A 25,168-nucleotide genomic window follows, 5' to 3' on the forward strand; every position below is an offset into this window, starting at 1 on the left:
TTGTATAGGAAAAGGAAATCAGAAGAGGAGGAGGAAGTACCTGATCGTATTCTGTTGACATCACACTGGTGAAGCAAAAAAGAAAGATACTTGTCTAGTGCTTTAGAAGCATAGAAGTAAAAGTTTAAAAAGTGCAGATGATGGATGTAGTCTTAGAAACCCTGAATAATTCATAAGAATTATGAGCTAAAGTTGATACCTTGACAGCTCTTCATTGATTTTCTTCTTTTCCTCCCATAGAACTTTTTTTAACAGAAGAAGATCAAAAGAAACTTCATGATTTTGAAGAGCAATGTGTTGAGATGTATTTCAATGAAAAAGATGACAAATTTCATTCTGGGAGTGAAGAGAGAATTCGTGTCACTTTCGAAAGGTTCAGAAGCCCTTTAGTTAAAATCAATTATATGTCAAAATGGGATCTATTAGTTATATCTCTTTTAAATGGTCATTGTTAAATTTATTTTGTCAAACAATAAGTTTAGTTATAGTTTTACATTATATATTGGAAAGATAGTTCAGTTCTGTTAATACTTCATATAAGTCAGTTGGTCAGTCTCTTATTCTTTTACCCTAGTTACAGAAGATAGAAGAGTTACTGTTCTTTATTGTTTAGAGGGAGAAAAGTAAAACTATCCTCAGTGTTTTACAGGATTTCTTTTACTGTTGTTATTATTATTATTATTTTTTTTTTTTTGAGACAGCGTCTCGCTCTTTTGCCCCGGCTGGAATGCAGTGACACAATCTCGGCTCACTGCAACTTCCGCCTCCCGGGTTCAAGTGATTCTCCTGCCTCAGCTTCCTGAGTAGCTAGGATTACCGGCGTGCACTACAACACCTGGCGAATTTTTATATTTCTGGTAGAGACAGGGTTTCACCATGTTGGCCATGCTGGTCTCGAACTCCTGACCTTGTGATCTGACCGCCTCAGCCTCCCAAAGTGCTGGGATTACAGACGCAAGCCACTGCGCCTGGCCAGCATTTCTTTTTTACTGTTGACTTTGCTACATTCTGGAAGCATATGGTGTTTGGTATAGTTACAGTAACAGTAATGGTAGTTCTGTGTATATGTAGTTGTATATACATTATTTTGTGTTACTTTGATGTGGGGTAATTGGAGTAAGTAGCCTGTGGAACAAAAATATTTTTTGAAATCTTGCATTTTAGTGTAAGATTAGCACTGGATCCTTCTTAAACATAAGGTAGGCCTTGTATAATTAAATAACTGTACCTTGGCCGGGCGCAGTAGCTCAAGCCTGTAATCCCAGCACTTTGGGAGGCCGAGACGGGCGGATCACGAGGTCAGGAGATCGAGACCATCCTGGCTAACATGGTGAAACCCCCTCTCTACTAAAAAATACAAAAAAGGCCGGGCGCGGTGGCTCAAGCCTGTAATCCCAGCACTTTGGGAGGCCGAGGTGGGTGGATCACGAGGTCAGAAGATCGAGACCATCCTGGCTAACATGGTGAAACCCCGTCTCTACTAAAAAAATACAAAAAACTAGCCAGGCGAGGTGGCGGGCGCCTGTAGTCCCAGCTACTCGGGAGGCTGAGGCAGGAGAATGGCGTGAACCCGGGAGACAGAGCTTGCAGTGAACCAAGATAACAACACTGCACTCCAGCCTGAGCAACAGAGCAAGACTCCGTCTCAAAAAAAAAAAAAAATTTACAAAAAACTAGCCGAGCGAGGTGGCGGGCGTCTGTAGTCCTACTGAGGTAGGAGAATGGCGCAAACCCGGGAGGCGGAGCTTGCAGTGAGCTGAGATCCGGCCACTGCACTCCAGCCTGGGCAACAGAGCGAGACTCCGTCTCAAAAAAAAAAAAATAACTGTACCTTATTTTATATCTTGCTTAAATGCATGTACAGTTTTTCTCTTTATCATTATTATTTGAGGCTACAAAATAAAATTCTACATTTTTTTTTCACATTTGTAAAAAAGGCTTATTTCTCTCCTACAGAGTGGAACAGATGTGCATTCAGATTAAAGAAGTTGGAGATCGTGTCAACTACATAAAAAGATCATTACAATCATTAGATTCTCAAATTGGCCATTTGCAAGATCTTTCAGCCCTGACGGTAGATACATTAAAAACACTCACTGCCCAGAAAGCGTCGGAAGCTAGCAAAGTTCATAATGAAATCACCCGAGAACTGAGCATTTCCAAACACTTGGCTCAAAACCTTATTGATGATGGTCCCGTAAGACCTTCTGTATGGAAAAAGCATAGTGTTGTAAATACGCTTAGCTCCTCTGTTCCTCAAGGTGATCTTGAAAGTAATAATCCTTTTCTTTGTAATATTTTAATGAAAGATGACAAAGATCCCCAGTGTAATATATTTGGTCAAGACTTACCTGCAATACCCCAGAGAAAAGAATTTAATTTTCCAGAGGCTGGTTCCTCTTCTGGTGCCTTATTCCCAAGTGCTGGTTCCCCTCCAGAACTGCGACAGAGACTGCATGGGGTAGAACTCTTAAAAATATTTAATAAAAATCAAAAATTAGGCAGTTCCTCTAATAGCATACCACATCTGTCATCCCCACCAACCAAATTTTTTGTTAGTACACCATCTCAACCAAGTTGCAAAAGCCACTTGGAAACAGGAACCAAAGATCAAGAAACTGTTTGCTCTAAAGCTGCAGAAGGAGATAATATAGAATTTGGAGCATTTGTAGGTAAGTTTGGCAAATTCATATTTGTATATCAATATTACTTTTCACCTTAGAAATAAAAATTATCACCTTAGAAATAATAATAACACATACTGTGTTACAAGTCAGTATCTTTTCATAGAGTATAATTATAAAAATTTTTAAAAGAATCAGACACCTGTGATTCTGGTACTTTGGGAGGCTGAGCAGGCAGGATTGCTTCAGCCCAGGAGTTGAGGACCAGCCTAAGCAACATAGCAAGACGCCATCTCTACAAAAAATTTTTAAAAGTAGTCAGGCGCAGTGGCATGTGCCTGAAGTACCAGCTACTCAGGAGGCTTAGGCAGGCGAACCACTTGCACCCAGAAGCTCAAGGCTGCAGTGGGCTATGATCACACAACTGCGCTATAGTGTGTGTGATAGAATGAGACCCTGTCTCTAGAAATGAAATGGGAAAAAAAAAAAAAAAATCAGAAGTATGGGAAATAGACTGACTTAGGCTATAAGAGTTATTTTGGCATATAACCTCTTTGATGGAATTTTAGGTTCTGTCTTTTGAATTTGAATATCTTCAGTTGGGTTTCATCAACTCCTGTTGAAAACTTAAGTGATTCTTAAGTGTTAAGTAGTTGGAGAACCTCCTAGGGAAGGTTAGAATCAACTGGAAAAGAACAGTGCCCTGTAAATAGATAACCATATAATTTTTTTACCCAAACCAAGACACTTTAAAAGTGAAAGAGTGCACTATTAATAATTATTATCAGAACAACAACGGAAATCTAGGAATCTACTGGGAAAATTAGTATTTATGGTCTACCTATTTATGTATTCACAGAGGAGAACATTTTAAAAAGGAATGACTTATTGTTATACCTGTGATAGCTTAAATAAGACAGTATTTATTTTGGCAGTAACACATTAAAGACCTTAGTGAAAACTTTCATGCATAGAGATTGTTCAGACAGTATGTTAATAAGCCCATGGAAAATTGCCACATTAAGGCCAGCCTAGGAAGTTATCTAGGCACTAAACGTGTTGATATTTACTTCTAGGCTATATGGGATTCACTCTAGATACATAGATATACAACTTTTCCTACATTAAATGTATTCCTTTTTTTAAAATTTAAGACAGAGTCTCCCTCTGTCGCCCAGGCTGGAGTGCAGTGGCACAATCTCGGCTCACTGCAGCCTCTGCCTCCTGGGTTCGAGCGATTCCCCTGCCTCAGCCTCCTGAGTAGCTGAGATTACAGGCATGCGCCACCACACCCAGCTAATTTCCAGTTTATTTTTAAAAATGCATTTTAGCCTGTTTTTTAATGTATTACCAGTGGGGTATATGTTTATATCATATATATTTTCTCGACATGTATATCATATAGGAAAATTTATGTATCTATATATCTAGAGTGAATTCCATATAGCCTAGCAGTAAATATCAGCATGTTCAGTGCCTAAATAACTTGCTGGCTGGCCTTAATGTGGAGATTATTCATGGGCTTATTAACATGTTGTCTGAACAATCTCTGTGTGTGAAACAGTTTTCATTAAGGTAATTAAAGTGTTATTGCCAAAATATTTTTTTTCTGTTCTTGTTTAAGTTATAGGCATAAGAATAAATCATTCCTTTTTGGTTGATTATCCGTATATATGTAATACTTTTATATATTTTTTATTAATAGTAAAAATGCTTGGTCCCCTTGTTTCTTTTAAATTTCGAGCTATTTATTCATATCATATGTTGGTTTCTTTTATAAGGACTCTGGCTTTTAACGTTAGTGTAAACTTAACTATAATCTTGGCCAGGTGCAGTGGCTCAGGCCTATAATCCCAGCAGTTTGGGAGGCCAAGGCAGGCGGATCACGAGGTCAGGAGTTCAAGACCAGCCTGGCTAACATGGTGAAACCCCATCTCTACTAAAAATATAAAAATTAGCTGGGCTTGGTGGCGCGTACCTGTAGTTGCAGCTACTCAGGAGGCTGAGGCAGGAGAATTGCTTGAACCCGGGAGGCAGAGGTTGCAGTGAGCCAAGATCATGACACTGCACTCCAGCCTGGGCAACAGAGTGAGACTCGTTCTCAAATTAAAACAAAAAACAAAGAACTATAACCTTCACCAGCTTCTTGGCAATTTTCAATTTTATTTATCAAAAGAGCTAAAGGAGACTGCAAAGCCATCAAATGTACTTGAAAAGCAGCATAAATCTATTGTTTTTATAAACTTTAAGCAATGCCATTATTTTGGTGAAGAAAAATAAAAATTTCTCATTGCAATCTCTTTTTTTCTATTAAAGGACACAGAGATAGCATGGATTTACAGAGGTTTAAAGAAACATCAAACAAGATAAAAGAAATACTATTCGTAAGTAAATCCTTATTAAAACATCCACAGTTCTTTTTATTTTACTATCTTGATGTTTAGTTCAAAATTTAATTAAACGTTTTTTCAGTAAAAATACAGTTGTAGCAGATATCATCATTAACATGCTGATACCAAATATTTGAAGCTGTCCTCAATTTGAAAAAACGAACAATTGAGGAACATGAAAAGGTGCAAATAGCTTGCATAATTATAGTAATTAAATAGCAAACATCACCTATTTAACATTTCTCTCTCTCTCTTTTTTTTTTTTTTTTCTTTTTTTGAGACGGAGTCTCGCTCTGTGGCCCAGGCTGGAGTGCAGTGGCGCGATCTCGGCTCACTGCAAGCTCCGCCTCCCGGGTTCCCGCCATTCTCCTGGCTCAGCCTCCCAAGTAGCTGGGACTACAGGCGCCCACAACCGCGCCCGGCTAATTTTTTTGTATTTTTAGTAGAGACGAGGTTTCACCGTGGTCTCGATCTCCTGACCTTGTGATCCGCCCGCTGTGATCCGCCCGCCTCGGCCTCCCAAAGTGCTGGGATTACAGGCGTGAGCCACCGCGCCCGGCTCTTTTTTTTTTTTTTGAGATGGAGTCTTGCTGTCACCCCGGCTGGAGTGCAGTGGCACGATCTCAGCTCACTGCAACCTCTACCTCCTGGGTTCAAGTGATTCTCCTGCCTCAGCCTCTTGAGTAGCTGGGATTACAGGTGCACGCCACCATGCCTGGCTAATTTCTGTATTTTTAGTAGAGATGAGGATTTACCATGTTGTCCAGGCTAGTCTCAAATTCCTGACCTCAAGCGATCCATCCACCTTGGCCTCCCAAAGTGCTGGGATTACAAGTGTGAGCCACTGTGCCCGGCCTACATTTCTTTTTCTAAAGTTTCTTCTCCCCATATGTTTTCCACTGATTAAATACTTAATGAGCTCACTCTTCCCAGATCCAAAAGTTTTATTAGAACATGACCCTGACTCTTAGAAACCTATTGTCTAGCAGGAAGAAGCTGTATATTATGTACAAATGCAAGATAATTCAATAAATGTTTGTTAAATAAGTTTCAAAATATATAGGACAGCTGGCAAAAACGGTGTATTTCTTGCCTGCAAGTTAGTTTTATTTCTTAAATGTTGCTATCATATATTGTGGCTATTTAAAGCCTTAAGAGTAGTAACGTGGCTACACCAAGATAATTAAAAACACCTAGAAAGGTGTTAAGCTTCTCTAGCCCTTAAAGAACTTACACTATGGAAATGTTAAGTGACATACACAGTGAAAACAGGACCTTTCCTAAAGCTAGAACCAAGTCAATGATAATGACATAGGAGTTTCTATGAATGATTTACTTTTTATGTGATCCAAGTTAATTATGTAATTGCTATCAGGCCATATTACTTACTCCCCTACATATAAAAAGTAGACTCAAATGCATTTTTGTATTGTAACATTTTGTATTTTTATTATCATATATTTTGATTAAAGTATGGTACTAAATCAATTAATATCAACTAGATATTGATAACTTGGAATTTAATTCGTTATTATAAGCAAATTGAGGTGTAATGATTACCTAGGTTTTTTCCTTTCTGTATTTGCCTTTAAGTTTGAGAATAGTTGCACAGTTTTCTTACCTCAAATAGGAACAGCAGAATGATGTAAGAAATGTGATTATGGAGTATACAGAGATGCCTAAATATGAGGTAAACTCTCTTTAGTATATGCAGAAGTCAGAAAGTCAGCAAGATGGAGAAAATAGGTGTAGGTTCAGTGGACCTCTCATAAGACTGTAATTCGTAGTGTTTTCTAGCCATTTTAATTATGGCATATTTAGACTGAGAGAGCTAAATAAATGGATCAAGTTCTCTTAGGTAGCCTTAGCTGACACATGATAAAAAGAGAAAGAAGAAAAACAGGAATGAGACTAGGAAGTAGGAAGAACAGATTGCTGTCTACCAAATTGGTTTTATAATTATTGCAATATGACTTATGGAATATCTGTAATCCATATAGGATTGAAGTAGATTTTATAGGTAAATGAAATGTTTTATGGACTTTCGTAAGTTTTAGTAAAGCTGTTTACAATGTAGAACTATTTAAACCTAAGTTCATCACATTTTCTTTACACAAATTATTGCCACACCTCTAGTGGTATTGTTTTGCTATTGTGAAGCACTTGGTATAGATAAGACATAAAACTTAGGATAAATGGACATTTCTTAATGGGAAAAGGTAAAGCATCAGAACTTTCCCACAGATTTCACCTTTTTAATAATGAACTTAAAGAGGAATGTGCTGAAAATGTTTTAGTGGTAGGTACTCCTTAATAAAGCAAGACATTGCAAGTTTCTGTGAGTTAGCAGAAAAGCAGTAGCTGTGTTTTGATTTAAACAACTTTTTTCTTTTGAGACAGAGCAAGACTCCATCTCAAAAAAAAAAAAAAAAAAAAAGCAGTATTTATTGAGCCAGTATAAAGCCATCAGGGCTTTCCAAACACATAAATAATGGAAAAATATTAAGGGAAAATGTAGAGATTTAAGTACCTAAAAAACATAGTCAAAAGAAATTTGAAAAACAAATTGAAATTTGACAGATAGTAAGCATATAGATAACCTTGTTGTATAAATAGCTCATACAAATCAATAAGAAAGTTACCATGATCCCCAAAAGGAAATAGTTCCCCCACCATTAATGTTATCAGTGTGTCAAGATACATGTAAGATAATAGCTTCTTTAAATTCATAATGGTTTCATTTTTTTCTCCACAGTTTTGTATGTTTTTCCAACTTTTTAATGAGGCTTTTTGTTTTGTTTTGTTTTTTGTTTTTTTCTTGAGACTGAGTCTCATTCTGCCACCAGGCTGGAGTGCAGTGGCTTAATCTTGGCTCACTGCAACCTTTGCCTCCTGGGTTCGAGCGATTCCCTCCCAAGTAGCTGGGACTACAGGCGTGTGCCACCACACCCAGCTGATTTTTGTATTTTTAGTAGAGATGGGGTTTCACCATATTGGCCAAGATGGTCTCGATCTCTTGACCTCATGATCCTCCCGCCTCAACCTCCCAAAGTGCTGGAATTACAGGTGTGAGCTACCACACTCAACCTGAGTTTTTATTATTATAAAAAATTCATTTGGATGGATTTATGAACAGTAGGCAAATAAGGTGTTTTGGTGCAGTTTTTGAAATTGGCATTGAAGAAAATAACCATAATCTATAATATACCCATCAGTGTCCAGGTAGAATAAAGCATATTGAGCTAAATAGATCAAGGGACTCTTATACTACTTAGAATAATGGGTTGAAATTTAGTTCAGTTGTTTTCAAATTGTATATATGTACAATATTTGCAGAATAACAATACTTCTGAAAAGACTTTGAAACGAGTGAGTTCTCTTGCTGGATTTACTGACTGTCACAGAACTTCCATTCCTCTTCATTCAAAACAAGGTGAGTATTTTGACTACATGAATAGTGTTAGAAAACATACTCATTTACACTTTATAAATGTATTTTATGTTTGTCAAACACGTGAGCAGTGAATGGTACAGAAGTCAGAAGATGAAAATTCTGGTCTTCCATAGTTACTGTAACCTTGAATAAGTCGTAATCCTAGCATTCATTAGAATGTTATTAGAATATTTTTTAAAAAATTGTTTATTCTATAAAGATGGAATAGAAAAACTTTTTATAAATCTACTTTTAGCTTTTACGGATGTATCTGTTCATCTGTATCATCTGTTTTAATCTGTATCATCATTTATTCAACATATTTTTCTAGTTTAACTTTTAAAAATAATACATTTTTGGTTCAAAATTAAAATACAAACACTCTGAAAATTTTCCCTCTCACTCTGTTCCCACATGTAACCACTATTTGTCTACCCTTTAGAGTTTCTTGCTTATACAATCATGTATGACAGTACAATCTTATACCTCTCATTTTTTACACAAAAGGTCACAGACAATACATGTTGCCTTGTACCATTAATTTTTCATTTACTATATTGTGGTGATGTTTCCATATCATAATTTTTTTATAAGTCAAAGTTATATATGCACATCCTTGAAAAGTTGAATAATTATAAAGGTTCCTTAAGAAAAATAGTACTACATTGTCCAGCTCACCATCACTTCTTTCATTTTTCTTTGGCATACTGAATTCAGCAACGCATATTATGACCAAATTGGGTTTATTCCAGGAGTGAAAGTTGTCTTTACATTCAAAAATATAATTATGGTGATGCATGATAATAGCAGATTAAAGGAGAAAAATCATGAGATCATCTTAACAGCTGCAGAGAAGGTATCTGATTAACATTCAGTATTCATTCGTAATCTCGAAAAGGATATCAACAAAAAGTTATCACGAAGCATCAAATTTCATAGTGAACTATTGAAACCCCAAGATGGGGAGCAAGACAAGGATTCTGACTGTTACTGTTTCTGATGCCAGAGCAATAAAGCAAGTAAAATGGTAAAGGGGGCCGGTTGGCTCACGCCTGTAATCCTAGCACTTTGGGAGGCCGATGCGGGTGGATTACCTGAGGTCAGGAGTTCAAGGCCAGCTTGGTTAACATGGCGAAACTCCATCTCTGCTAAAAATACAAAAATTAGCCAGGTATGGTGTTGCACACCTGTAGTCCCAGCTACTCGGAAGGCTGAGGAAGGAGAATAGCTTGAACCCAGAAGATGGAGGTTGCAGTGAGCCAAGATCGCACCACCGCACTCCAGCCTGTGCAATGGGAGCGAGACTCCATCTCAAAAAAAAAAAAAAAAGAAAAAAGAAAAGAAAAAGAAATGGTGGAAGGATTAGGAGGGAAGAAAAAGAATTCTCAGTATTTAAGATAACATAAATGTTATTTTTGAGCTCGTATGCTTATATGGGTTGAGCATCCAAAAATCTGAAATGCCCCAAAATCCGAAATTTTTGAGTACTGACTGAAAGGAAATGGTCATTGGAGCATTTCAGATTTCAGATTTTCAGATGCTTTCCTGGGTGAGTATAGTGCAAATCTTCCAAAATTTTTTTTAAGAAAAACAGAAATCTGAAACACTTCTGATCCCAAGCATTTCTGGTAAGTGATACTCAACCTACCTGTATTGCAGCATCCTCATATTTCAGTTTTAGGCCATGTCTGTTGACCTTCCACTAAAGAAGAGAAGAATTGAACTCTTTTCTCACTCTGTATTCCCAGAACGAATGAACAAACGAACACACACACACGCACACCTGTTCACCTTTTTCCACCAAGTATAGCTACAGTTTTGGTTAGGTCAACACTCTAGGTTCTCTGATATTTAACCAAATTTCTTCATGATATTCAGAATATAATGTATTCTGTCAGTTTCATCATATTGAAAACATTTTGCCCAGAGTCTTCTGATATATCTCAGTCTGGTCTTTTTGTCCTCTGCACCTGGAATACACATTTTGTTCTGAGATTTTCCTTTCTTCATTCTGAGGTTTTCCTTTATTGTACTGTAAAATTGTAAGCTTTCTTTAAGTTGATTTGTAACTTAATGTCCTGACTTTTTTTGGAAGTAGGCTTAATTCTAAAGTTCATTTCAGATAAACAAGATATGACAACAAAGGTATTATCATAAATTGGGGAAAAGGATTATTCATTGCAGCATTGTTTATCACAGGAAGAGATTGGAAACAGATCAAATGTCCATCAGTAGGAGTTTGTTTGAATACATTACTGTATATCCAATATGAAATAAAGAGAGCATCAAAAGATAATTGGAAATTTCTGTTCTTCTGTAGAAAATCTCTAAGCTGGCTGGGCGCAGTGGCTCACTCCTGTAATCCCAGCACTTTGGGAGGCTGAGGTGGGTGGATCACCTGAGGTCAGGAGTTTGAGACCAGCCTGACCAACATGGAGAAACCCAGTCTCTACGGAAAACAAAATTAGCTGGGCATAGTGGCACATGCCTGTAATCCCAGCTATTCTGGAGGCTGAGGCAGGAGAATTGCTTGAACCCGGGAGGCAGAGGTTGCGCCACTGCTCTCCAGCCTGGGCAACAAGAACGAAACTGTCTCCAAAAAAAAAAAAAAAAAAAAATCTCTAAGCTTAAAGTTCAAAAAAAACAAAAACCTCAAGACATATATATTTCCCTGCCATTTATGTTAAATATTGGCAGGGGTATGTGTACACACATACAAATATCCTAGGAAGAATATACAAGAAATGAATTATCTTTACTGCCCCCAGTCAGGGTTACTTGGGAACAGAAGGGAGGTAAATATGTTTTTACTTTATACTCTCATTTATTGTTGCCTTTTCACAATAGTTTACTCAAAATAAATTGAGTAATTTATGGGCCTCATGTACCTGTTGTGTTCAGCATGTTGAGGAAAGTTTGAGTTATCTTATGAAGGTTATACTCTGCCTGGAATACTTTGTGTTTGGTTAGTTGGTATTCATAAAACTTCAGTTGTATAGCTTTTTTATGTTTTTAAATTTTCTTTCAGCAGAAAAAATCAGTAGAAGACCATCTACCGAAGACACTCATGAAGTAGATTCCAAAGCAGCTTTAATACCGGTTTGTAGATTTCAACTAAACAGATACATATTATTAAATACATTAAACTTTTTTAGGTAAGATCTACAAAGTGGTGATATTTGGGACTATATCAAAAATTCAAAAAAATTTTTCTTAGAAAACTGACTTTAGCAAAGTAGCAGTTACAGAAAAGTTTCTTCTTACAGTGAATAATCAGGAATTTTAAAGAAAAATGTATGCAGAATAAAGGCAGAAATCTCTTTGTTTGAATTGAAGCTAATTATATGAACTCATTTCCAGCTAATTGCGATAATAATTGATTTTGCAAATTCCCTTTAAAAGCATACACTGACAAGACAAAAAGCTCAGGAAAAGACAAAAATTACTCCTTTAAAATCAAGTATATATAAGTCAGTGCTCATAATTTTGCTCAAGAAAATATTGACTTACATTCAAAATATATCTGTTCTGGCATAGAGAGATTATGTTGTTAAAATCATGTTATTGAAAAAAGTTATTTCAGTGGGGAAAGAGGTTAGTTAAAGAGATTCACAGTAACAAATCCTCCTTTCTGGAGGGACTCTTCCTGACCCTGAGCTGCACAACGTTGCAACAAATTAAAGCTTTGCCAAAGATGACCTCACAATGGCAATTTAGAACTCGTGGGAGTCAACTTACATAAACGGTATTTGATTTCTGATAAGATAGTGGAATTATTGGTTACAGATGACAAAATAAGTATGTTTAAAGTGATTATAGACTTAAAAAAGTTTTAAATATAAAACATGAGAAAAGGAGGAGATACTATTAAAAAAGACTGGCAAATTTGAAAAAACTAGAAATTAAAAAAAAACTCAGTGGGGGCTGAGTGCGGTGGCTCAGTAATCCCAGCACTTTGGGAGGCTGAAGTGGGTGGATCACTTGAGATCAGGAGTTCAAGACCAGCCTGGCCAACATGACAAAATACTGTCTCTACTAAAAATCAAAAATTATCTGGGTGTGGTGGCACATGCCTGTAATCCAGCTACTTGGGAGGCTGAGGCAGGAGAATCTCCTGAACCAGGGAGGTGGAGGTTGCAGTGAGCAAGATTGCACCACTGCACTCCAGCCTGGGCTTCAGAGTGAAACTCCATCTCAAAAAAAAAAAAAAAAGCCCCCACTCAGTGGGAGTTATAATTAACAGATTAGGCACATCTGAAGGGGCAATTACTGAACTGGATCAGAATGCAACACAGAACTGTAATTAAATGGATTAAAGTAATAACAATAAATTGTCCACAAGATGATTAAAGTAAAAAAAAAGATAAACTACATAATAAGGTGGAAAATATGTTCAAGGTAAAGAGATATGCAAGACATATCTAACTGGCCTTGAGAGAGTAGACAAAATATGAAGAGATTAGAAATGGTTTAGAATTTTACAAAATGATGAAATATGTGAAGATTCAAATTCAGGCAGAATGAGTCTCAAAGTGGGTAAGTAAAAATAAACCCACACCTAGGAACATTATAAAACTGCAGAATAAAAACCATATGCACATACACACAACAAAGGCAGCAGTGAAATACACCTAAATGTCATGAGCATTCACAGCTTACATGCTTTTAATGTTTCTGTTTATATTTTGATGTTTATTTGGCAAGGGTCACATATTATTTTTAGAATCACAGAAACAAATGTGTGTGTGTGTGTGTGTGTATATATATATATATATTTTTTTTTTTTTTTTTTGGAGATGGAGTCTCACTCTGTCACCCAGGCTGGAGTGCAGTGGCACGATCTTGGCTCACTGCAACCTCTGCCTCCCATGTTCAAGTGATTCTCCTGCCTCAGCCTCCCAAGTAGCTGGGATTATAGGAACCCGCCACCACGCCCAGCTGATTTTTGTATTTTTAGTAGAAGCGGGGTTTCACCAGGTTGGCCAGGCTGGTCTTGAACTCCTGACCTCAGGTGATCCACCCACCTTGGCCTCCCAAAGAGCTGGGATTATAGGTGTGAGCCACCATGCCTGGCCACAAATGTATATTTTAAGAGAATAGAATTGTCTTCAAACAATATAAAAATTCATAAAGAATAGAAAGACTATGTTGTGGGAAATAACAAAATTTTTTATTCCACTTTGTTGAATAGCCTTATGGTAGTTACAGTTATAATAAATAAATTTATTGTTTTATGAAACAAGAACTTTATGTTAATTTTTTAGCCTTTCATTCTTAAAATATAAGAAAAAAGTTAAACAGTTGTGCTTCATCTAGAGATTTTGGTCTTTAAAGTTTTTGTGTGTGTGTGTGTGTTTTTTTTTTTTTACCTAAGGATTGGTTACAAGATAGACCATCAAACAGAGAAATGTAAGTAAGCTTTTTCTCACCATTAGCTTGAAAAGTATCATAGTTATTGAATGTTGTCTTTTTTCCTGCTCTTTGCATCATCTCTTTAACATTTCTTTATGATTGTTGATGATTTATTCTAGCATCTCCTCTCTTCACATAGATGAGGTTAGGGGAACAAGTTTATTATGGGTTAACACATAAGTTAAAATTTATTTTCGTATAGTTGTACTATAATTACAACTCTACTAAGGTCTTCCTCATAGTGATGCAATTCTGATTTTATTATTTAGTCCTGTTTCTAACTTATTCCTGAATAAATTTGTTGAGAGACCTAGTTTGAGACTTTAGTTTTGTACTTGCTTGATTTCTCTATCCATCATTCTAATCAAACTTTGCATCTGCTTTTGGAAAGCACTTTGATGATTAGAGCAGTAATACACAGTATATATTAGAAAGCCTGCATACAGGAAGATCCACTAGAAAGCTGATATGGTAATCCAAAACCGAAAGTGGAAACTATAGGCAATCTGACAGGTTATTGTCCCCAGAAGGTAAAACTTTTTGGTACAGATTAGACATAAGGGTAAAGACGAATCTAAGATAATCTCTGTGTTTCCATCCTAGGAATTAGTATTGTAGAATTCCAAAGGATATGGGGGAAAAAAAAACAAGTCTTGTTTTGACACGCACCTGATACTGGAAGCATGGTAGAGTTATTCTCTCATGTGGATTACTTGAGCAGAGAGGCTAATTTGGGGGAAATTTTTATTCTGCAGTGTTTTTCCCCCTTCTGTGAATCAGAAATAAATCTGGGTCAGGCATGGTGCTTCACACCTGTGATCCTAGCACTTTGGGAGGCCAAGGTGGGTGGATCGCTTGAGTTCAGGTGTTGGGGACCAGCCTGAGAAACATAGTGAGACCCCGTCTCTAAATTAGGTGGGCATAATGGTGTGCACTTGTGGTCCCAGCTACTGAGGAGGCTTGAGACAGAAGGATTATTTGAGCGCAGGAGTAGTGAGCCGTGATTGTACCACTTCACTCCAGCCTGGGCAACAGTGAGACCTAGTCTTAAAAAAGAAAAGAAATCTGAATCTATAGAGAAGAAAATAAACCTGGGCCACAGATAAGCAGCTACTCAAATTGAGTTTCCTGACCCTGAAATGGCATTTGGAAGACCCACCTATAGTCAGACCTCTTCAAGGAATATTTTCTTTTATAACCAAAGCCATAGGATGTAAGTACAGAATAGGTACTTCAAGTTGGTGTTAATTCTGGTTTCTAACAGCAGAACATTGTCTTGCAGAATGCTGACCCTGATAATTACCCATAAAGATGGAGTTGATTGGCAACCCTTTGAGTGCTGAGAAAAGAGTGATTGATTAGCAGCAGGCAAAGGAATGATGTTAGGTTCAAAATACTTTTTGTAAGAAAATGTTTCTATTAAGGTGAAAATCAACAGGAAACAACAGGGTCACATAGAATGTAGGAGCTGGGAAGTGACAAGGTTATTTACTCCAAAGGTCCTTTCTGGATCTGGTCCTTTCATTCCTGAGCAAGGATACATAGCTGTATAATGAAAGTGCTAACTCTCTAACCCGTTTTCCTTTATTCTCATTCTGTTCTCTTTTCTGCTATACCTGTGTGTCTAATTGACACTGGAATCCTTGGAAGTAAAAGAACCTCCATTAGGTGCCAGTATATGTTGTTATAAATAAATACAGTGAACATTGGGAGAAATATTTTGCAACATTAGAAACTAAGAGGCAAAATGACATCTACTTACTTTTCTGTCAGTTCTTTGTTCATCAGTTCTATTGAAATATTTCTAGCATCCTGCAAAGTCATCTCAATGTATTGTTAAAGTACTGGAATGAATCTCCACAAATACAGAAGTTATGAAATAGTTTATTAGTATAGAGCCTTCAATTTGGCACCAAACTACTAATAATATTTAGGCATAAATTGGAGATACAAGTTATTAATAAGGAGATAAATATGTATATATATATGGATATATATCTATGGATTGGGATTGGCTTAAGGGAAATGGCAGATATTTGGAGGGAATCATTATCAGAATTTCTTTAATATTTTTATACAATAATTGTATAAAATCAAAAAATTAAATGATAGCCAAAATTTATATCATAGCACAGCTTATACTATATTTTTTGATGTTTCTTTAGGCCATCTGAAGAAGGAACATTAAATGGTGAGTCTGTGTGGTAGATTTAATGTGAAAAAAATGACAATCTTACATGATCCGTTATAGCAAACACCACATTATTCTAGGTAATACATTTTAGACTTCAAGCTAGAAAAAGCCAAAGTAGTGAAGAGTTCTTCCCTCATATAGTTTTTCCTTACTGTAGATGTTTCACAAACACATGAACCACCCTGTGAGTGATATCTGTTTACTGTCACACTTCCTCCCGCCACTTGGTCTCTGCTATACAGCCTGCTCCTTTTCTAATATTCCATCTGTTGTAACAAATGAAACTTTTAGTCAGCTGAGTTATTCTTGACCACCTTGACTTTGTACTCGCAAAGTCCTATTGCATTTACTTCCTACGTGTCTCTAAAATCCATCCTCCACTATACATCCCACTGCTCCTTTCAGCTTAGACCACTACTTTTTCAACCTTTTATCGAAGTGTATAGTTCATACAGAATAGTACAGAATTCAGTAAATTCTTACAAAGTAAGTATAGCCATGTAATCAGCACCTAAAAACAATTTTGCCTATATCCCTATTCCTTTGTTTCTACTTCTTACAGTCCCTCCCCCTAAAGCAATAGTTTCACCTATTTTGGGGGGGGTGTGTGTGTGTGTGTTTGCATGTTTGTGCATATTGGCTATATAAATGAAATTATACAGTATATACTGTTTTGTGTCTTGCTTCTTCCTGTTAACATATTGTTATAAAATTCATCAATATTGTTGTGGATAGTGGTAATTTGTGCATTCTCACTCCTATATAAAATTTCCTTATGTGAATATATTGAATTTACTTATCCATTCTGCTATTTGGTGGTCATTTCAGTAGCTTCCACTGTATGGTTATTATGATTTGCTGCTATAAGCATTCTTGTTCTTGTTGTTTGATAAACATATATATATTTATTATTGGCATATGCCTAGGAGTGGAATTGCTGAGTCAGAGTTAGCATGTGTTCACATTTGGTAATTACTACCAAATAGGTTTTCAAAGTGATTATACCAGTTTGGGGTCCCTGCCTGTAGTTTTACTTCTTGTCTATGTTCTATTCTGCCACCAAAATGATTTTTCTTCCCCATCCCCGGCTGAGATGAAGTCTTGCTCTGTTGCCCAGGCTGGAGTAGAGAGTACAGTGGTGTGATCTTGGCTCACTGCAATTTCCGCCTCCCAGGTTCAGGCAGTTCTCCTGCCTCAGCCTCCCGAGTAGCTGGGATTACAGGCGTGCACCACAACGCCTGGCATTGTTTTTTTGTAGAGAGGGGATTTCACCATGTTGGCCAGGCTGGTCTCTTAACTCCTGACCTCGTAATCTGCCCACCTCGGCCTCCCAAAGTGCTGAGATTACAGGCGAGAGCCACTGCAGCTGGCCTGATTTTTCTAAAAGATCTGATCTGGTCACTCCTCCACTTTACATTTTTCCCCATTGTTGTTTAATAAAATCCATTGTTCTTCCCTAACCTATTAGGCTCTTAATTCCCCCCCACCCCGCCACCTCCCCAATATTAGGCTCTTAATTCCACGCCCCTCCCCGCCCCGCCAAGGCAGGATCTCTCTGTCACCAGGTTGGAGTGCAGTGGCACGGTCTTTGCTCACTGCAGCCTCAACCTCCTAGGCTCAAGCAATCCTCCCACCTCTGCCTCCTGAGTAGCTAGGACCACAGGTGGGCGCCACCTCGCCCGGCTAATTTTAAAAATTTTTTTTGTTGATATGGGGCCTCACCATGTTATCCAGGCTGGTCTTGAACTCCTGGCCCCAGAGCAATCTTTTCATCTCAGCCTCCCAAAGTGTTGATGATTACAGCTGTGAGCCTCTGTGCCTGGCCTCCTCTTAACAATTTGACATTCCTTGCTTCTGTAGCTTCACCTCCTGCAGTTACCCCTATATTCTTGCCCATTAATTTGTAGTCTTAGCTGCATATTCAGATCATTTGTAGAGAATCATTTATGTGATGACACATACCTACAGAATTAGAATATTTTGGAGTGACATCTGGGTGAGTGTATATCCAAAAAGCTCTATAGGTCATTCTGATGTGTATATAATTAGTCCTATTCATACAAAACTGTGTAGTTTCCCAAGTGTAGCATGTACTTTAACACTTCCATGCCTTTGTAAATGAAGCCCTCTACACACCAGTACCTTGCAAAATACTCTATTTTCCCCCTTCTCTTACTCTGAGATAGCCTTTGACGTCTTCTCAACCAAAAGGCATTAGGTACTTCTTCTATATAGTCTTACAATATGTGTACACATGTATGTGTATATGCACATTTTACAGTATATTTTTATGTTTATTATACAGTATTAAAACTGTTGGCTAACTTCCTTTTCCTGCAAGACAGTAGGTTTCTTTTTATTTGTGTTCTAGAAACTTAGCACAAAGCAGATTTGACTTGTCTTTGTCTTCTTGCTACATTTAAAGGTCAATTCCACACACAAAAAAAAAAAGATGGGGAAAGGGCTTTTGATGGGTATGTTTCACATTCCAGAAATTCATCTTCTCATGGTAGACCTGCTAAAATAGTTACATGGCTACAGTCCTCAACCCCCAAACATCAGAATCAAAGAGAGATTTTTCTTTTTGAGTGGGAGGTATGGGAAGAGTAAGTTTATGGCAGGAGTTAGGATAGTGTGCAGCATAATGTGGTCTTCACTTGTGGGTGTCTAAATGCACAGCTCTCACTAATCTGGCATAATGAAACAGGGTAATATAGCACAGGGGACATATTTTATCCCTAATTTTTTCTGTTTTTGTGAGGAACAGTTACACGATGGAAATTGAAAATTATTTTATGAGAATATCCAGGTTAAAATTTTTGCTGCACTAGTACTTTTTAAATGGTCTTATTTGTTTTTGCCATTCTAGGTCTCACTTCTCCATTTAAGCCGGCTATGGATACAAATTACTATTATTCAGGTCAGTAATATTAAAAACAAAATTTAATAGTATTTTGAACCTTTACAGATTTCATCATTTCTCTCTCATTTTTATGCAGCTGTGGAAAGAAATAACTTGATGAGGTTATCACAGAGCATTCCATTTACACCTGTGCCTCCAAGAGGTAAATCCAAAAATTAAAGAAATAAATAGAAGTGAAAATTAACCCTTTAATGGTTTTTAGCTATAATATAGACTGTGGGTGGGATTACATTAAGAAGTATCAATTTCAAATAAAATCTTAATCTGACTACTACAAGGGTGAGGTATGTTTGAATAGAAGAAGGGAAGCATCAGAAGTGTTGAATTTCTCCATTACTGGCATATTCAGAAGCAACAATATATTCTAATTCTAAAAAGTTCTTGATCCAGTATCTAGTAATGTATATAAATTGACATCACAGTGTCCATGAAACAGATAGCTCTAACTTCTAAGTTTAATTCAGAAGTGTGTAGAATTTCAGTTGCTTTTTTAAAGGTTTTCTCTAAAATGCTCAGAATTTCAAAAGTGCTTACATTACACATGAATTCAAAGATATTATGAAAATATCCTTGATTTCTTACCTATTGCTATTAAATTTCTTTTCATAAAACTACATCTTGGTCCATTTTATCTTCTGTTCCTTATTTAATCAAAAATGCCTGCTAATTTTTATTTTACTTTGTCGTTTTTAAAAAGTCACAATTTAATCTTAAACTGTTTCCATTCATGTTGCAGGGGAGCCTGTCACAGTGTATCGTTTGGAAGAGAGTTCACCCAACATATTAAATAACAGCATGTCTTCTTGGTCACAACTAGGCCTCTGTGCCAAAATAGAGTTTTTAAGCAAAGAGGAGATGGGAGGAGGTTTACGAAGAGCTGTCAAAGTACAGTGTACCTGGTCAGAACATGATATCCTCAAATCAGGGCATCTTTATATTATCAAATCTTTTCTTCCAGAGGTGGTTAATACATGGTCAAGTATTTATAAAGAAGATACAGTTCTGCATCTCTGTCTGAGAGTAAGTGTCAGTGAATGTTTAATAGTGGAACATAATTTAAGCTTTATATTTTAACTCCTGAAATATCAATAAGCCAAATATCTTAGTTTAAATATTAAACAAGGGTTCTCCCCACCCCACTTTTACAGGAAATTCAACAACAGAGAGCAGCACAAAAGCTTACATTTGCCTTTAATCAAATGAAACCCAAATCCATACCATATTCTCCAAGGTAAATCTTTAATTTTTTTTCTGGGATCTTTTATTATATGGATAGCAGTCCCTTTTGACCTTCATTTTTGATATTGAATATTTAATTATCCATTTTGTAGATCATTTAGAATTTTATTAACAAAACTGCTACTAATATTTGTAACTATTTTTTATAAGGTTCCTTGAAGTTTTCCTGCTGTATTGCCATTCAGCAGGACAATGGTTTGCTGTGGAAGAATGTATGACTGGAGAGTTTAGAAAATACAACAATAATAATGGAGATGAGATTATTCCAACTAATACTCTGGAAGAGATCATGTTAGCCTTTAGCCACTGGACTTATGAATATACAAGAGGAGAGTTACTGGTACTTGATTTACAAGGTAAATTTATTAAAATATTGCTAAGATGAAATTCTCCACCTCCCGGGTTTACGCCATTCTCCTGCCTCAGCCTCCCGTGTAGCTGGGACGACAGGCGCCCGCCACCACGCCCAGCTAGTTTTTTGTATTTTTTAGTAGAGACGGGGTTTCACCATGTTCGCCAAGACGGTCTCGATCTCCTGACCTCATGATCCGCCCACCTCAGCATCCCAAAGTGCTGGGATTACAGGTGTGAGCCACCGCGCCCAGCCCAATTTTAATTTTAATAACAACTGCCGGATTATTTTCCCAAAAGCTTATCAGAAATCATACTCAGCATTCTATGGAAGTTCCCGGTTCTCTACAGTCTTTCCAGTATTGAATATTCTTAATGTTTGCCATTCTATTGGATGGAAAATAGTATCATGTTTTAATTCTGGTTTTTCCTTTTGTGAAATTAAACCATTTTATTAAATTTTGTTCTAATGGGTTAAATATTTCTGATTATTCAAAATATCAGTAGGTGTTAGTGTGTGTGTGTGTATGTGTTTATATATACACACATGAATATATGAGAGACTGGAAGGATTTAATCATAATACTTCTGGAGAGGGTTGGAGGTGAAGAAAGATTTTCACAATCTTACTCTTTATGTTACATGAATGTTTTGCAAGAAAATGTGATACGTATTAATGTGTGTGTTTTTTTCCCTTAAATCCCAAACACTTTTTTTTTTGAGACGAATCTCACTCCGTTGCCCAGGCTGAAGTGCAGTAGTACAGTTTCGGCTCACTGCAACCTCCGCCTCCTGGGTTCAAGCAATTCTCCCATTTCAGCCTCCCCAAAGGAACTGGAACTACAGGCGCTCCCCACTACGCCCGGCTAACTTTTTTTTTGTATTTTTAGTAGAGATGAGGTTTCACCGTGTTGGTCAGGCTGGTCTCAAACTCCTGACCTCAGGTGATCCACCCACCTCGGCCACCCACAGTGCTGTGATTACAGGCGGAGCCACTGCGCCTGGCCAATCCCAAACACTTAAAGTCCTATGGATTATTCCTTTATGTGCCAAATTGTTTTTTGCTAACTAAGATGAAACAAGGGCAGATTGACCAGACCTTTTACCAGGAGGTATTTGCATACTTGGCACTGTAGGATAAGGAACTTATATGCCTACCTACCAACTCTGATGTTTAACTCTTATTCACATTACAAGGAGCTATGCCTCTCCCTGGTAGAATGCCAGGGTCATAAATCAAGTTATGAAATATCAAAAGAGAAGAACTACACTCCTTTGAATAGTTTAACATAATGATTGGTGATACTATAACATCTCTTAAGATGATTTTTATTATGCAGATGTCAGTGTTTATGTCAATTATATAATGTAAATTATTTGTCTTTTTTATATACATATACAAAGGTGTTGGTGAAAATTTGACTGACCCATCTGTGATAAAAGCAGAAGAAAAGAGGTAATAAGTTTTAACTATTTCATTAAGGCATAATTTCACATTTTACATTTGTACCTGCATAAACTGTCCCTTTTTTTGTTGTTGTTGTTTTTGTTTTAATTACCAATTCTGCAGATCCTGTGATATGGTTTTTGGCCCAGCAAATCTAGGAGAAGATGCAATTAAAAACTTCAGAGCAAAACATCACTGTAATTCTTGCTGTAGAAAACTTAAACTTCCAGGTAAAAAATTTCTTAATCAGTTATATAGCATATAAATTGTTAACGAAACTTGGTTTCTACAGTACCTCATAAGGCCAGAGGTACAAAGGTTTAATGTAATGGTCTCTAATTGTTCCAGCTTCAGCAGCGCCTTTGCAAATACATATTGTTGGTTATAAATGAATCTGTGTTTTCTTTCTTTCTTTATACAAAGTTCATTCATTTAATGTATTATGTGTCTGCAGAATGCCAGGAATTGTGCTAGGTGTTGAAAGTAGAATATCGAACCAGACAGGTATGTCCCTGCCCTCATGGAGTTTAGCCTAATGTTGAATATTGACAAGACTAGCAGGGAGTTACAGGACCGATAAATGTTAAGAGAGACAAAAAAACAGAACAGAGTGCTATAGAACATGTAAGCAGGTCCCTTAACTCAAACCCAGGTCAGGGAATGATCCTGGGAAACTAACATATTTGCCTTTACTTGGAGAATGAATAGACTTTCAAGTTAGCCTTGCGGAAGAATTGAGAAAAGGCTGTTTGATCAAGCAGAAACAGGAACTGTAAATATATTGTCTCATGATATTAACATCATCTTTGTATGTGGTGAATTACAAGTTATTATTTAATCATAAGTTAAAGCACAAACCCGTGGTTCTCTCTCTTTGATGTGCATCATAGTCCCCTGTGGAACTTCAAAAAAAATTACCCTGCCAGGAGCAGTGACACATGCCTGTAGTCCCAGCTACTCAGGAGGCTGATACCAGAGGATCGCTTGAGCTCAGGAGTTCAAAGCTGTAGTACCTTCTTCAGCCTGGGCAACATAGTGAGACCCTGTCTCTTTTAAAAATTAAATTTTTAAAAAAATTACACATGCCTGAGGCTCACCCTTGAGCTGTTTGTTTTTGAGACAGGGTCTCACTCTGTTGCTCAGGCTCAAGTTCAGTGGTGCGATCTCAGCTCACTGCAACTTCCACCTCCCAGGCTCAAGTTATCCTCCCACCTCAGCCTTCCACGTAGCTGGGACTACAGGCATGTGCCACAACACCTGGCTAATTTTTCTTTTTTTTTTTTTGTAGAGATGGGGTTTTGCCATGTCACCCAGGCGGGTCTCAAATTCCTGGGCTTAAGCGATCCACCTGCCTCGGCCTCACAAAGTGTAGGATTACAGGCATGAGCCACTATGCCCAGCCCTTGTGTATTTTTGAAAGTCCCACTTTGTATGACCAGTAATGTAGTAGTTAGGAGCTTAGACTTGAGAGCCAGTATGCATGGCTCCAGAGAATACCTCCATCACCAAGGATTTTTTGAGGACTTAACGAGTTGGTTTTGTGAGATATTTAGTCCCAGCCATATAATAAGCATTATTAGGTATGTAAATGGTACTATTTTTTTAAATTTGTTTTTTATTTATTGCTAGTATACAGAAATACCTTTTTTTTTTTTTTGAGCTTATGTCTCTGCAACCTTGCTTAACTCCCTTTTTTAGGAACTTTTCGTAATAGACTTCTCGGGATTTTTTTGTGTAGACAGTAAAGACAGTTTCTTTTCAACCTGTAGTATCTTTTTTTTTTTTCCTTGACTTTTTGCACCGGCAAGGATTTCCAGCACGGTATAGAATGCGTGTAGTGAGAGTCAACATATTTGCTTTGTTTCTGATGTTAAGGGAAAGCATTCTGTCTTTTCACAATTAAGATGATGTTAACCGTAAGGATTTTGTAGATGCACTTTATAAGGCCAAAGAAATTTCCTTCTACTCCTTGTTTCTTGAGAATGTTTGTCTTGAATGGATATTGAATTTCGTCAGATGGTTTTTTCCTGCATCTTTTGGTATGATCATGTGGTTTTTCTCCTTTGATAGGTTAATATAGTGTATTACATCAATTTATTTTTTTAATGTTGAGCCAATCTTGCATTCCTAGGACAAACCACATTTTGTTGTGATAAATATCTTTTTTATTTATTGTTAGATTCAGTTTTTAATAATATGTTGAGGATTTTGCATCTGTGTTCATGAAGAATATTGATCTGTGGTAGGTTTGTTTTATGGGGCACTATGTTTGTTTTCTTTTAGTATTAGGATAATACTTATTTTAAAAGTTCTATTTTCGGGAATAGATTGTATAGAATTGATATTGTCCCTACCATAAATGTTTGATAGGATTGTCCAGTCAAACCATCTTGGCCTGAAATTTTCTTTGTCACATGGTCTTAAAACTAAGCATTTAATTTCTTTAATATGGATAGGACTGTTGATTATCAAATTCTTCTTGAGTTTTGGTAGTTTGTGTCTTTTAAGGAATTGGTCTGTTTCTTTTTAATTGTCAAATTTGGGGGCATAAAGTTATTTATGCTGTTACCTTACTATCTTTTTAATACCCGTTAGGTCTGTGGCAAATCCTCTTTTTCCCTATCGCAGTTTGTGTCTGTGCTGTTTGTTTCTTGATCAGCCTGGCTAGAGGTTTACCAGTGTTATTGATACCTTCAAAGAATCAGTTTTTGTTTTTATTGTTTTACTCTATTGCTTTTCTGTTTTAAATTTATTTGGTTTATTCTTTTTATTATTTCCATGTTTATACTCGCTTTAGGTTTAGTTTGTTCTTTTTCTAGTTTATTAAAGTAGAAACTTAGATTATTGATTCTCAGATCTTTATTTTATTTATTTATTTATTTATTTTTGAGATGGAGTCTCACTGTGTCGCCAGGCTGGAGTGCAGTGGCGTAATCTCTGCTCACTGCACCCTCCACCTCCCAGGTTCAAACGATTCTCCTGCCTCAGCCTCTTGAGTAGCTGGCACTATAGGTGCATGCCACCACACCCAGCTAATTTTGTATTTTTAGTAGAGTCAGGGTTTCACCATGTTGGCCAGGATGGTCTTGATCTCTTGACCTCGTGATCTGCCTGCCTCAGCCTCCCAAAGTGCTGGGATTACAGGCATGAGCCAC

The 25,168-nt window shown here is 37.0% G+C and overlaps 1 protein-coding gene across 2 annotated transcripts in view; it reads left to right on the top strand.

Moving 5' to 3' along the window:
* The window catches only part of TRPM7 (transient receptor potential cation channel, subfamily M, member 7), a 130,786-nt gene that overhangs the window by 99,592 nt on the left and 6,026 nt on the right, over positions 1–25,168 (top strand). The window contains exons 25-38 of one of the 2 annotated variants that reach the window (XM_011995753.1): positions 241–373; positions 1,957–2,672; positions 4,941–5,008; positions 8,351–8,447; positions 11,476–11,546; positions 13,822–13,856; positions 16,025–16,050; positions 18,923–18,973; positions 19,053–19,118; positions 19,713–19,996; positions 20,125–20,207; positions 20,366–20,571; positions 21,971–22,022; positions 22,137–22,243. In XM_011995753.1, the coding sequence (XP_011851143.1) occupies positions 241–373; positions 1,957–2,672; positions 4,941–5,008; positions 8,351–8,447; positions 11,476–11,546; positions 13,822–13,856; positions 16,025–16,050; positions 18,923–18,973; positions 19,053–19,118; positions 19,713–19,996; positions 20,125–20,207; positions 20,366–20,571; positions 21,971–22,022; positions 22,137–22,243 (1,995 nt within the window). The remainder of the gene's footprint in view (positions 1–240; positions 374–1,956; positions 2,673–4,940; positions 5,009–8,350; positions 8,448–11,475; positions 11,547–13,821; positions 13,857–16,024; positions 16,051–18,922; positions 18,974–19,052; positions 19,119–19,712; positions 19,997–20,124; positions 20,208–20,365; positions 20,572–21,970; positions 22,023–22,136; positions 22,244–25,168) is intronic. The other variant, XM_011995754.1, reaches the window with a different exon arrangement.

Source organism: Mandrillus leucophaeus, unplaced genomic scaffold (genome assembly GCF_000951045.1).
Source record: "Mandrillus leucophaeus isolate KB7577 unplaced genomic scaffold, Mleu.le_1.0 Scaffold497, whole genome shotgun sequence".
NCBI classification, from domain to species: Eukaryota; Metazoa; Chordata; class Mammalia; order Primates; family Cercopithecidae; genus Mandrillus; species Mandrillus leucophaeus.